General features: G+C 44.2%; 1 protein-coding gene across 8 annotated transcripts in view; it reads right to left on the reverse strand.

Annotated features, from left to right (window-relative positions):
* Positions 1 to 14,681, reverse strand: part of CASK (peripheral plasma membrane protein CASK) — a 1,102,005-nt gene extending 1,087,324 nt beyond the window's left edge. For 5 of the 8 annotated variants that reach the window (XM_071595320.1, XM_071595316.1, XM_071595314.1 and 2 more), the window contains exon 1: positions 13,535 to 14,681. In XM_071595320.1, the coding sequence (XP_071451421.1) occupies positions 13,535 to 13,593 (59 nt within the window). In that variant the 5' untranslated portion in view covers positions 13,594 to 14,681. The remainder of the gene's footprint in view (positions 1 to 13,534) is intronic. The other 3 variants (XM_071595321.1, XM_071595319.1, XM_071595318.1) reach the window with 1 other exon arrangement.
* Between the last annotated feature and the right edge of the window lie 262 nt (positions 14,682 to 14,943).

The following is a 14,943-nucleotide window of genomic DNA, read 5'->3' on the forward strand; positions in this document are numbered from 1 at the left end:
TAAAATAGATCATCTATATAAACACAGTACATGAATATGACTTCCTCTTTCCGAGAGTACATACACATTATTAGTGGTGTTAAATTATTTTGGTAAACATTCTCAAAACTCCTACACAACATTGGAAGGTTTCACACCAAATAATTTCAATAATTACGCTTTGCGAAGAGGGAAAGTCGCTGGGGGATCAGAAAAAGGCAGAGAAAGTGGATGGAGGATATATAGGAAGGTAGTAGGACAGCACGCCGTGACGGAAGGGATAAAGATGAGTAAGCTGGGTAAGGGATAGAAGTGAGTAGGCATCCAAGAAAGGAAGAAGGCATGCAGATTTGACAAAAGAAATGAAGAAAGATATTACGTCGAGCAAAGCAAGAGGAAGTTCTCATGATTCTTCGTGAAGGGGACCCTCCCGCTACCTGCATCGTTGTGTCACATTCCCTACTTTTGTCCTTGGGGAAGACTGTTGTATGTTGAATGTTCATGTGGTAGTGGAATTTCGCCTTCTTACTTTGCAAATTCTACCTTGAACTTTATTGGATAAATTTCTTACTGCACCCTAAGGTGCAATTATTTGTTGGATGATAGCACGTGTATTCTCATGCGTTTAGAATGAAAGGATTTCTGCATGAATGTATACGCCACTGTGGGTGTAGTTTTGCATGCATGAGTTGGCAACCCCCGTCTCACACCATTGCGGCCGCTTGCGGGGTATTATGTAGATGTAGATGTGATTCTTATAGATAAATACGTGCTAGGGACCGGCGCAAACTTTAATAGCTACATAGTACATTGAAATGAAAAATGAGGCAAACGTAGTGGAATTAGTTTTTTAAATCGTTTTATTTGTTCCAATGCTCTCGCACATGAAGAAACTTGCCGCCACCAATCACAATAGTCTCTTTAATGAAACAATCAATTCAACCTCAAATCTCCAATATTGCGGGATTAATAAAAATATTCAATAAAATTTCACTGAGAATGCATGATAGTTGGATTTACACATTTTTATCGTCTTCAATTTTCTCTTCAGCTACAAGGGTATCAAAGAGTATCTGTTGACGAGTAATTTCTGGTTTGCCATCGGATTTCCCAGACGGCGAATCATACAATGGAATGATATAACAACAGCGTCCGTAGCCCAAGCAGATCTCGAACCCGCGACGATTGCTCAGCAGACTGATTCGCGTTACGAACTCGTAATTACTCGCCTAACACGGCCGCCCGTTCGAACCGCACTGCATTCCCTACGAGTGGCCACATTTTTTTCCGTCAACTTTTCTTTCACATTCGATGGTATTTTATGAATGCATACAAGATTGTAACGCCCACAAAGATAAATCATGCAAGTTTGTACATTTCATACATTATGCAGCATTTACACGTAATATATTCTTCAATAACTGTGGCAAGGGATAGTAGCAAAGACTATTTTGAGACACAATACACTATGATGCTCGAATTAGGAAAATTTGTCATCGCAATTCTTATCTAGCTCTCTCTCTCTTTCTTCGTGAAAACTCCTTGTTGTGGAGGTTAAACCCAAGAGGTCACTCCTAACTTACGGCGAGAGGACGAGAGTATCTTAATATAGAATATAAAAATTTTTCTCATGATCTCTGATTATTTTTTAGTAGCTAAAAATAGAGCAGGTAGCTACCATGGATGGCCACCCATTATCTATTCCGGACTTTCTCGCGATTCTTCCCAGGAAGAGGGCGTATTTTTGCCAAGTTTTCTCTTCGCGTGTTTGCAACAGAATTGGTACCCTTTACGAAGCATTACTGATAGTAGCAACGGTCAGTGGTATAACCAAAGACAGTTCCACTATGGTTCCGGTTTTTACAAGAGCTTGCACTCGCGACGGTAAATGGCAAACACGAGCTGTTCTCAAAACCAAATCAAATTAACTTCTTTCTCATCAGGAATCACCGAATCGTATTATCATGTTCCCGAACTGTCGCAAATATTAGGGACTGCCCTTAAATCACGTCCCGACATTTTGGGGGGGAACACAGAGGTGTGCAATTTCATTGCGTTTCCTAATGGCGGCAAAGAGGTCCAATAAAAAACTACACGTGTATTATCATTGTATTATTTCAGTGATGGTTTAAGAAGAAATGATTTTCATTTACCCTAGTTTGCCAAAGAAACCATTGCACCAAAAAACAATAATTTAACTGCTGTTTCAGAAATATTTTTTTCATTTTTCAACCAATCAAGTGAGTCTCGAAATTCACGTATCATTTCTCTGCATGTATGTTTCCTATTACCACAAAAATTAATAAAAAACTTGTTGTCTTACGAGACGGCGAACTTTTTCGATCCGAAGACGTAATCGAAGAGACAAGTAATAGCAGTGAAAAAAGTTTGCGCCAAATGTAAATGCGATTTTCCCTTTTTTACCATAAAAAATTCTGCCTGTTGGATATTGATTACGCAAGAGGAGAGGGTTCATATCTTACTGATCCTTACGGCTGTGGAGGGTGAAAAAAATACAAAAATGGCCTTACGTAATTTAAGACGGTCTCTTACATCCTTTTCAAGATTATTTTCCCAGATGTTTTGAGGAAATCGAGTAAATACGAAAGACTTTTTCTCTGTATTTTCTCGACAGGCTCTGGATAACATAACCAGCGGTGTTAGGTTAGCAGGATTCCACCGAATCCATGCCAATCCGACCCGAGAAGCACATGCAAGAACGCCCCACCCACTCCTTGTTGGCTCCACTTCAGCTCCAAAGCAAGTCCCGACGAAGGTTTGAAAGAAAAGAACGTTCCTCCCTCCGAACGGTACTAGTCCTGAAAGGGGGGGAAAAACGCGGCGAGCTTGTCACTTCACACGAGCTAGGAGCCTTGTTCCACGATTAGACGGGCACCTGGGGAGGGGGAGGAATGGAGTGGCGGGTGAAATGGAAAAACAAGACCGAAAAAGGGAAAAGAACACCGCCCCCAATGCAGGGAGAGAGAGTAAAAGAGGGATTGGGAGTGGGTGCGTTTGAGTGCATTTCCTACGTTTAAGGGAGGGTTGACGGAAAGGGGGGAATTTACGGAAAAGGAGGAAACTAACAAGAGAGAAGTTAACAAGGGGGTAGTTAACAAGGGTTAAGATTGACAAGATGACGAGGCGTGCATGGGATGACGGACATCTGACCGGATGAAAATCTCCGCACACTTACATGGCGACACTGTTTTCATACGACAGTCAAAGATCATTCGATGAAAATTACATAAGAGTACACAGTTTATATAATAATTACTCATCGCATTCGAAAGAACTGTTGAGAAACGACCCTGTCGTTCGAGCAGCTGAAATAAAAGACCAGAAAAAATAAAAGATTTTTTTCTTTTTGTTTTCCAAGCTTCCAATGACCCGTGAGCCCCTGAGACGATGATAATACTCCCCTTATCATCACGTTTTAAGGGAGATGAAACACGAAAGATTATTACACACTAGAAAGATCCAAAGGGCATGCCCTTTGGGGCGACCTTTGATTAACAAACGGACGCGTTACTCACCAGGCTAACCTATCAGAAGATTATTAAAACCGTTAAAATTCGTGACATTTAGTTATGCATCAATTCCATAAACTCTAAAAGAGATACCATATAAGCCCTTAATAATATTTTTGTTCAACTATTGTGGGATACGAAGACACCGCCTTCGTTTCTTCCAGTGGGATATGGTCGGAGAGACAGACACAAATGCACCCATAGTAGAAAAGCAAGGGCAAACCCCCCATCACTTCGCTCATGTCTTCAATTATAATAGAAGTTCACTTACATAATAGAGTTGTGTACAACGTAAATGGAGGCCCCATATGTATATGGTCAGAGTGGACAACGCAAATATAATAGATAGCACAATACTGATTCACGTAATCGCATGCTCTTCCCCCGCACATTTCACGATTAGTACAAAGACAAGGCCCAACACCTAGTCATACTTGACTTTGTAATTCCTTTTGCAAGCACTTTCATGAAAAATCATTTAACTCCCTAATATTACTCAATTGAAAAGTTAATTGACGTGTCAGTTCGAATACAGACTTCATCTCCAATTTTCCACTTCACTTACTTCATCGATTTTTAGAAGGAAACGTGATAATGGAAACTTGATTTTGTAGGAAACGGTGTGCGTGTTCGTTTTATTCAGGGTTACGTACGATCGGAAACGTGAGAATAGTATTTAGGAAGGGATAAGGAAGGAATAGAGAAATGGTGGGAGTAGAAAAGTGTCAGATACCAGAACTTAAAGAAGAAAATGCCAGCAATGCACGGTAATATTACCAATTACAATTACAATTTACAGGAAATTCAACATTTATTTCATAAAATAATCCGCATAACTGGGAGTACTTATACACAATATAAAGTTTTAAGAACACCTCGACACTCCTAGCACATAAATTTCGAATGATATAAATAGTCGATGAGAGTTGAAATTTAAGCAAATTTAATATAATAGCTCAGGTACGAGTGGGGAACGGGGAGTCCGGTTGGGCAGTGTTAGGAAGAGGTTGCCCATTATCACCGTTACTGTTCAACCTGTATGCAGAGGAAATGATCAAAGAGGCATGGGAAGAACTGGAGGTAGGAATGAAGGTGGGCGGGGAATTCGTAAAATCAGTTAGGTTTTCTGATGACCAAGCTTTCGTTTGTCAGTCAGCCAGCCAAGGGGCTGCAAGCATTTCTTAGTGAATTGGAAACTCAGTGCGACAGATATGGGATGATAATCAATATTAATAAAACAAAGGTTATTCGATTTGCCAGAAAGAAAAAGGCTAAGCTGAACATTAAAATAGGAAGGCAAAAATTGGAGCACGTAGAACAGTTTGCGTGTCTCGGAAGTGTTCTGGACCAACACGGTCAAAGTAGTAAGGACGCAAGGAGAAGAATTGCGCTAGGCAAAGAGGCTTTCACAAGGAGGAGGGAGTTAACGACGCGGACGTTGAGTAAGGATGTTAAAAAAAGACTCGTAAAAACTTTGATATGGTGCGTAGCTATGTACGGCGCGGAAACTTGGTCATTGAAGCAGGAGGATAGACGTAGACTGGACGCTTTTGAAATGTGGATGTGGAGAAGAATGGAGAAGGTGAAATGGACAGAGAAGAAAACAAACGAAGAAGTACTTGGTATGGTGAGCGAAGAGAGGGGTTTGTTGGGAGCAATCCTATGGAGGCAGGAAAAGTGGATGAAGGGGGTGTTGACCGGCAGTGGGATATTGAAGACTGTGATAGAGGGGAGAATGTTGGGCAAAAGAGGAAACGGAAGGAACAGGATAGGGATGTTGGACGGGATGAAGGGAGGAAGAAAGTACTCAGAGATGAAGAGGGACCTGATATAGAGTAGGATGATGGATTTGGTGTTTTGATAGGAGTAATAAAATATTTGTTCGGTAGTTGTGTCCATCCAAAAAACCTACCTTAACCGGTAGATTACCTTAAAAAAAAAAAATATATATATATATATATATATATACTACCTTGATCAAAAATTTCCCGGAATTTATTCAGAAAATTAAAAATACAAGTTTATTCATCTAAATCTATATTGTCCCCTTCAAAGTAATCCCCATCGACTGCAACACACTTATGCCAGCGCTTGATCCAATCCTCGAAACATTTTTTATATTCGGTTTTCGGTATGTCCATCAGTGCTTCCTGCGATTTTTCCATTACTTCCTCTCGGCTGCTAAAACGCGTTCCCCGTAATGGTTTTTTAACTCGATTGAACAGAAAGAAGTCACAGGGAGCCAAATCAGGTGAATTCGGTGGCTGTTGGATGGTATTTGTTGCATTTTTCGTCAAAAAATTACGAATAATGATAGCACTGTGCGACGGTGCGTTATCATGGTGCAAAATCCACCAGTTTTCTGCCCACATTTCTGGTCTCTTTCGGCGAATTGCTTCACGCAAACGTCTCATAACGCCCAAATAATACTCTTTGTTTACTGTCTGGCCTTCTGGCAAAAATTCATGATGCACTACACCGTTGTAATCCATGAAAACCGTCAGCATTGCCTTCTTTTTTGACTGAAAACGACGTGGTTTTTTTGGTCTCCGCTCATTTGGTGAACGCCATTCACTTGCCTGATGTCTGGATTGCGTGTCGTACTCATAAACCCACGTCTCGTCTCCAGTAATGATCCTTTTGATGAATGTGGGATCGGATTCAGCCTCGCAAATCATGTCTTTTGCGACGTCAACACGGTCTCTTTTTTGCATGAAATTGAGGTCTTTTGGCTGCTACACGACGGAAACCCAAATCATTAACCATAATGTCTTGGGCGGATCCATAGGCAATGTTCAAGTCCTCCGCTATTTCTCTGATGGTTAATTTGCGGTTATTGACCAACATTTCTTTTACTTTATCAATTTTTTCACCGACTTTCGATGTCGATGGTCTGCCACTGCGTTCATCATCTTCGATTGACTCACGATCACTTCTGAACCGCTCGTGCCACTGGTAAACGACCGTTTTTTTTAGAGAATCGTTGCCGAAACACTTTTCCAACATTTCCAACGTCCGTGCGCCACTAAATCCGTTTTTTACGCAAAATTTAATACAAGTTCGTTGTTGCAAATTTAAATCCATTTCTGAAATTGTAAAAAATCGCCAACACACACAGAGATAGATGTACTCTTGGCTACGTAACTTTTGCAAATGTCAAGTTATGACACTAAGATTTAAAGGGAATATCAACAACAGATGTACCAATTTAACAAAAAAAACAGAACTCAAATCGGAACGATGGGAGCGCCACACGGTGGTTATTCCGGGAACTTTTTGATCAAGGTAGTATATATATATATATATATATATATATATATATATATATATATATATATATATATATATATATATATATATATATATATATATATATATATATGCATACACGGCAGTGAATTTTCGAGGAACAAGCACACAACGCCGACAACGATTGATCCGCCCATATTAAAAATTTGGGGACTGCAGCAGCACGCCCAAGTCGTTAATTCTGCAATAAATTCCCCACCTTCCCTCTCTCCATTATTAGTGGCGACTGCTTGACCTCCAAAGCTTTCCACGCCGTTCCCAACTCCTCCGGCTCACACTCGCCCCGTCGCTCCTGGACGAAACGCGATAAACGAAATTCGAGTCTGGAGTGCGTGCGCTCGCCCGTCTTCCCTCTCTCCCTCAAAGAGCAGGAAGTAGAAAGAGGAGGCGACGACGAAGACCGAAAGGCGAGAAAGCCCGAACGAATGTGGTGGAGGTAGTAGGTAGGAAGAGGAGGAGGAGGAGGTGCTGGGACGGACACCTGACCAGTGAGAATAAAAACGTCGGGAGAAGGGAGGGGAGGCGGCTAACGGGAGGAAGGGTGGGGCAGAAGGGGGTGTGAGGCAGAGGGCTGGTCGGAGAGGAGGCCAATCTCCGCGAGTGTGGCTGGGAGTTTGGAGAGAGGGGAGGCAAGGCCGCCGCGCTGTGACGGAGACAAGGGAAGGGCGGGAGCGCGATTGGGGAGAGGTATGGGGGAGGGAGAGAGGGAACGGAGGGGAGGGAACCGAGTTGGAATCGATAGGGAGGGAGTGAGAGAGGGCAGCAAAGGCAACGGAGGAAGGACCCCCCCCGCGGTTTATCAATCCTTGCCGATTGCTCCAGCGTTGGAATCAACGGGCGATTCCCGGTCGCGTGCGCTCGAGAGGAGAGAGCGAAGGAGGCGGGGACCCAACAGGAGCCCTACGGGGCCCGCGGGGTGGCGGACGCCCATAACGCATCCAACGCCGCAACGCGGGTCCGGGGTTGGGTGGGGGAGTTCAGGGGGGGGGGGGTCAGGAGGGGACGGGTCGTAGCCGTCGGGCTGGGGCGCTTCACGGATCAAAGGGGATGGAGATAACGAAATATGACACACACACACATACACAACATTTGAGCGCGCGCCGTTCTCTTTCCGGAGAGGGCAAACTAAAGGGAAAAAAATAAGCATGATATTAAAGTAATTTCAAGTTACTTACAACCCAGTTCCTCCATGCTGCCCTGCCCTGTGCTTCCGTCATTGTCACGTACGCAAAATCTTCCCTATATGTCCTCCATGGGTGTAGGTGCTTCAGTACAAGTCGTATCTGCTGATGGTCATAAAAGGTGTAGACTTGCCACTTGCCTACGCTACACAGCGTGCGAATTAAAAAGGTTTTTTTATTCAAATTAAGACCAGATTCATACTATTTGTGCTCCGAATTTTAGTTGTATTAAACACATGAAAGTGGGGGTCCAACGCCATCGAGGTTGCCACCTCGAAGATAATACTAGCTTGCATAAAACAGTGAAAACTGGCCTCGGGTATTATTATCATGTTTTGGTTAACTTGCGGCATCCCGGCGAAATGTGTGCCAAAACTGACGGATTTCTTGCAATAATCGTAAGATGGTAAGATGGATGCACTTGGTACAAGGGTACCGCGAAAACTTCGTCTCCTGTATAAAACTCATTCCTAAATGTAAGTTAAGAAACAAAAACGTGACTTGAAGAAAAAAAGGGAAGAAAAAGACGTGCATGAATTTTTACTCAGAAGTTGTGTATCAAAGGTATCAAATAACCGGCGATAGCAGTAATAATTCCAACTCGAAAAAACTGCACGACCCGAGTATGAGACGTTTGGGAAGGGGTGAGGGAGGAAAGCATGATGTTACATACCGCAGGGGTGATATTGAGATTTTTGGTTAAAAAAATGGGATATTAATCCGAAACATCTTTGGTGAGGGCGAATTTGAATTTAAGACGGAAGACGGATAGCATTACTAATCTCTACCGGTTATCAAACGCGTGATGAAATTACACCCATGGACCGTTGAAAACATTTTCTCAGGGGGCGGGGAGGAAATAATACCGCTGTAAAAAACGTATGCTAGCAGGAATTAATTCGGTATTATCACACTAGAACTCTGAATATCAGTTCCTGATTTCGTTATCCATCAGTCAACTGTACATCGGTCAGGGGCCGAGAAAATTTCATCTATGGTACAGAACGCCGCCAACGGTAGAGGTATGTTACGGTGTCAGGACTAACACGGTGAAAATGGTCCAAGAAACACTACCGATGTTCTCCAATCAATAATGTTTATCACCATTAATATCGGTACATGAGAACATTTTCAATTCTCCCAATGCAGAAAATTAGAAAACTTTGTTTGGAAAAAGTAATTAAAAATCGCCCTACAATCCTGATGGTATGAACATATCCCGAATATTCTCCTAACCTTCGCTATTCCAACATAATTTCTATAGATTGTTTCAAATAGCTTGGTAATTACTATTTACTGAAGGAATTACACAATGATTAGAGAGACGAACTCTTACGCGCAATCGTATTTACGGTTCTAACGCCAAAACATCTTCATTTTTTCAACCCGCATTTTTTTGTTGGTGTCTTAGTGGGATGATAAGTAAGACGTGTAACACAGGGATAGTATTACCGAATGAAAATAACTTGAATGGAAAGAGAACTGCGAGCAAGACCGATGCCGTGTTTGAAGAGCCTTCTGTCACCTTGGGAGGGTTAAGGCCAAACTACCGCAAAAGTAGGAAAAACATTTATAACATGTGTTGGAAGTAGCGTAATCCCAGATCGATCACCACTAAAGGGAAAGGAAGTTAAGCTCGTAGCTTAACAACGGGATGAGATAAAGGCTGAATCACTCTCCGATGTCAAGTGTTCATCATCGACTAATCTCCCCCAGTTATCAAACCCTGAAACACATTTCTCTACTTAACCAACAAAATATTTAGGATTTAAGGATTAAGAGTTTTCCTTCCCTTTACAGAACACGGCTCTGAGATCGCACTGCTTCCAACAGTTGAAAACCCAATGGCACTCACGTCTGTTTCATTTTGTAAACATGCTAGTTATCCGCTTGACCCCATCAGAGCAATTCATAATGCGCTGAACACTGAAACGAGCTCGTGTGTGTAATCCACTTCAGTGTTTCCTTTTGATCAGCCCCTGAATGATGACCTGGCAAGTAAAGAATTCATAAAGGCGGAGCGCGCAAATAGGTAAACACACGTGCCGGACAAGTGGGATGTAAACAGGACTTTGAAGTATGTGTGCGGGAGATCTTTGCGATGGAAGACTGACTCCTTCGAACTCACACTGCTCATAACTCCAAAAACAATATCAAAAATCCAGACTCCATCCACGAGTAGGGGAAATATCGAAAAAGGAGTGCGTGAGGGGTCAGGGTCTGATTTCAGGGGCGAATGTAGAGGCGGCACGGGGCCGAGAAAAGGAAGTACACAGTACACAACCCCAACCCAACCCTCGTATCTTACCATTTCGTTTTAATACGAGTACAGCAGCCAACAAACTCGCACGGGTATTAAGGAGGAGAGAAAAGGGATAGATTTAATTTCGCGGACGCATCCGGCGATAAATTTCATTCTTCTTCTCGGCGGGGGAGATACATATTAACGTCGATTAATCACCCCCCCACCCTCCCGCCGTGACGCGCGAAATTGTCAACTGCCACATCGAGGAAAATGCCACGTATATCGAACCGTTTTCTTTTTTATTTCCACCCCTGGGACCCGCAGGCCCTTTTCCCGAACCCACAATCTCCGCAATACCTTATCTGCCTATATCTCTCTCTCACGCTCGCTAGAGAGAAATAGAGTACTTTGATATTGTGAGATGTTACATTATCATTATTTTGGAGGGGGGGAAGGAGGTCGCGTCCGACCCACGCCCTAAGACCAGCGCCTTCTCTTATATTTTAATAGAGGGAGAAACTCTGCCGGAAGGAAAGGGCGGATAACCCCTTGCCCCTTTTCTCCGTGCGAAGAACCCTCACGGACCGTTCCTGGACGAAGGCGGAGACAGGGCAAGACGAAAAGAGAGAGAGAGATAAGAGTGGAGACTTTCGATATTTCAAAGCATCGATGGCGATTTCGAGTACGACTAAGTATCGAGTGTGATCGATCCACGCCCGATGTCGAGAAGCCAATGAATACGATGTATCGCACCGAAAATGAGATACGACTGCAATGTTTCACTTAAACTTAAGGCCGCCCATGATTCCATTTCACATTTCGACTCTAGAACTTTAAATAAATCGAAGTAATCATTATGTATCGCTTTCGTGGTGTACTAGTGTGTAGAGCGTCCGGCTACCGACCGGAGGGCCCTGGGTCATGACCCGAGAGATGCCGGAGGAAGGGAAATTCCCTCCGGCATCCTTCAGCCATCTGTGAGTTTCACACGCCGTAGGGCTAAGTTCCTATGACGTGAGCGCTATCCTCGCCTATCAAACCAGCTTTCAGGTTGATCACTGTAGTTAGGTACGGACGTTTATGGCACACAACGGAGCGCATCGTGCAATATCCAACTAGAGTAATCAACCCGAAGATTGGTTTGATAAGCGAGGATAGGAATTCAACCTCTTACAAAGTTCAACGACGTGTGAAATTGACACACTATCAGGGTATAGAGATTGACTATTTTCCCTTTGACCTGTGAATTCTTAGTCAGACTAGTACGCGTAAATTAAATAGCTTGGGCCTACAGCAGAGGGGGGGGATCCGAGGTAATCGGGAATCGAAATCAGGCCCTCCAGGTCAGTCGACCGCTCTAAACACTATGCTACCACGCCCCTTGCCAATTTCAACAACGCAAATTTATTTTACATTAAGGGAGTCGATCAGTTAAGATATATTTTGTCAGAAAGCTCTGACTAACCACGGCTACATGGGGACGGGTTGGTGCGATGGACAACGCATTGAGCTCCCACCTCGAGGGCACGTGTTCGAATACCGGCGGTGGCGAAACTTAACGGAGGTATACCCATCCCTACTTGGTTTGCAATGAGGAGAGCACTTCCTAATGGATAAGCCGTCCGTCGAATGGGACGTTGAATTATAGACTCGTTGTCGTATTTCGTTCTGAGTGGGCGTATTCCGTCGACAGGTTTTTCTCTCCATATTTCCCCCATTCCCTAAAAAATCTTATAGCTGCCAAATTATCCCAAAATATCTATTAGATAAAATTACCTCAACTCTCTATTATTCCCTTCCTAAAAAGTAGTGCGACACTAACATTATTACGCAAGTCACACCCAACACGAGGTCACATTATACCCTACACTTCAACAAAAAATATTCCAGACAATGATATCGACCAAATGTACTAATTTGGGGAGATGATGGGGTGAATGACATTAAAATCACGAATCCCTACGGTGAATGCGTCCCTTTTGGCGATATTCAAATCAGCATCGCACCTCGATATCCGGAATCGAGCATCGGAGGCTGGAGAGGGCGAGGTAGGGAGGCGAGGGATGATGGGACGGAGCTAGTGGTGGAGAAAGGGTTGCCGGGACCGGGGATCGTAAGGGGTTTACTGAAGGAGAAGCGGGGGGTAAGCACGAGGGGGAGAGAAGAAAACAGGAGGCGGATGGAGGTGGATCGGGGGGGGGGGGGGTTTGGCGGGGGAAGCCGGGCATCAAGCGAGCAGTAATCGCCCCGAGGTGCACGAGAGTCCCCGCCCTCTCGCTTCTCTAACGCACACATACAAACACACACACACACACAAGCGAACTCTCGGTCCCGAGGCGCGAAAAGCGGGCAAAAATGCAGCAGAGGCACAAAGGAAGGAAGGAAAGGGGGTACGACGTCGATGGGGGAGGAGGCGGGAGGTTAGATCGTTAAAGGGGGAAAGGGAAGAGGGAGGAGGATAGGATGGGAGAGAGTCGGGAAGGAGTCTTGGGGAGTCTTTGAAGAGATCTTTGGAGAGGGCGGGAGAATGGGGAGGGGAACGAAAAATGTGTAAGGGAAATGCAAAAAATAGACCAAATATATGTATACTCATGAAAATATATAAATATATATATATATATATACACATTTATTTATTTAAATATAATATTCTAGAAAATCACCAACGTAGCGATGTGGGACGTTTAGTTGACAAATGAAAAATAAATATAATATATTAATAAATAAAGATACATATATATATATATATATATATATATATATATATATATATATATATAGACGCCATCTCTTGGCTAAAGAATCGGGGCGCTTGGCGACAGCGTTTCCTCGATAGCTCAAGTGGTTAAGAGCATCCGCCCGGCAAGTGGAAAGATCCGGTGTTCGATTCCCGTCAAGGAAATATTTTTACTCTTGTGATCCGTTCGATTCCGCCTTCCCCACCTTTATTGTGTTCGTCCTTTATGTGTGTTCCTATCCCTTTTCCTTATATCTGTTTCTATATAAATAAGTGTGTGTGTATATATGTATGTATATATATATATATATATATATATATATATATATATATATATATATATATATATATATATACACATATATTTGTAAATAAACACAAACATACACACATCGCACTCCATTCCCAGGATTCAAAATGAAGCCATACACCAAAAATGTACAGTTACCATGACTGTTCGTTTTATTTACAGCGCGTGCGATGTTGTATAGTATGTTTGTGGATTAGGGGATACAAATGCATATTGAGTAAGAGAACGAGCAGACTCACTCACCTCCCAATGACCTCGCAGAGCTCGTAGATGTCGTCGAAGAGCACCTCCTCCTCGGCCATCTTTGCAGTCTTCTGCTTCTTTGTTTACCTCGCCCAAAAACCTCCGGCCGGAACCAGATGCAAAAAAAGGGAACGCGAGCGGCTCGTTCGCTTCCGTCCGACAACACCCCCTCCCTCCCGAAGCAAAACACACACACACACTGAATGAAGAAGGGCACCCGCCCGGAAACAACACACTCTCCGCGGGGGTGTTGTTGGTGGAAGAGGGGCGGAAGGAGGGAGAGAAGAGGAAACAACGACACCAGACACACCACGGACACAGTCACGGTCACTGTAAGAACACGATTGGGACTTATTTGCCCGGAAGGTCCGCGCGGGGAGGTAACAGGGCCTTCGGTATTGCCTCAAATATATCTTCCCGAGAACCCTGCCTGCAAACACAACAGAGAACGTGCAAGCTCTTGAGACCTTTATCAACGTTTCTCCTGCCTACGTTTCCCTTAAGTTTCGCCCGCCTTCCCGCGGTCCTTCCCTACACACACTCACTCTACCTCTCTATATGCTTCTTTATGCCACCTCCTTCCAGTCGCTAACCTCCGCTTCCCTAATTTTTCGGAGATAAATTGGGGTGTTCAATGGGTAGTCTCTTGATGGGGAGATAAGGGGGTGTGGTGAGTACGGAGGGGAGGAAGACACGAGAGGAGGGTCCCAGGGTGTGGATAAACCTGCCGAAACGGTGGGGGTGGGGGAAAGTGGGAGAGAATGAGAGACAATCAGAAACCAGGGAGGCGCCGGCGTCAAGCGAAGCCGGATGAACCTCGCGAATCCTCACGCACCAACTCTATCAGGCCGACTGGCTTCTCGCGTATTGATGATGGTGGTGCTGCTGTTGCCGCCGGGAGAACGGTAGTTGCGGAGCCGGCACTGGGGGGCATTGCGCGCTCGCTAGACACGTGACATCCCCGGGGGGGCTGGCGGAGGGAGAAGTGCACACGTCGCGGGAACTTCCCACGGACCGCGCCGGCACGTGAACGGCCACAGCACTCGATAACACCTCTCACTGCAGAGAGAGGGGGAACAATAGCGAATCGAACAGTGTAAAACCGTGATTTCTGTTGACTCACGGAGACAGTTCAATCTCCCCCTTATTGAGACAGGGTGAATGATCCTGTCGAGATAAAAAAATAAGTCTCAAGAACAAAGGTTAGAAAAAACAAATTCTCACTCCTCCCAAACTACCCCTCGATCACTCACTGCGACAGTCAGATCAATCGATTGATGGGATTCAAGAGTGTTTTTTCCCCCTCCTGACTCCTCTCTCTCGTTATCCACCGGTGATGAGTAAAACCCGAAAAAGGTGGCGAGCGATTTTTAATGAAGCCGGTACGTTCTAGGCGTTAAATGTTTTCT

This window comes from Hetaerina americana, unplaced genomic scaffold (genome assembly GCF_022747635.1).
Source record: "Hetaerina americana unplaced genomic scaffold, ioHetAmer1.1.p SCAF_7, whole genome shotgun sequence".
Lineage (NCBI taxonomy): Eukaryota > Metazoa > Arthropoda > Insecta > Odonata > Calopterygidae > Hetaerina > Hetaerina americana.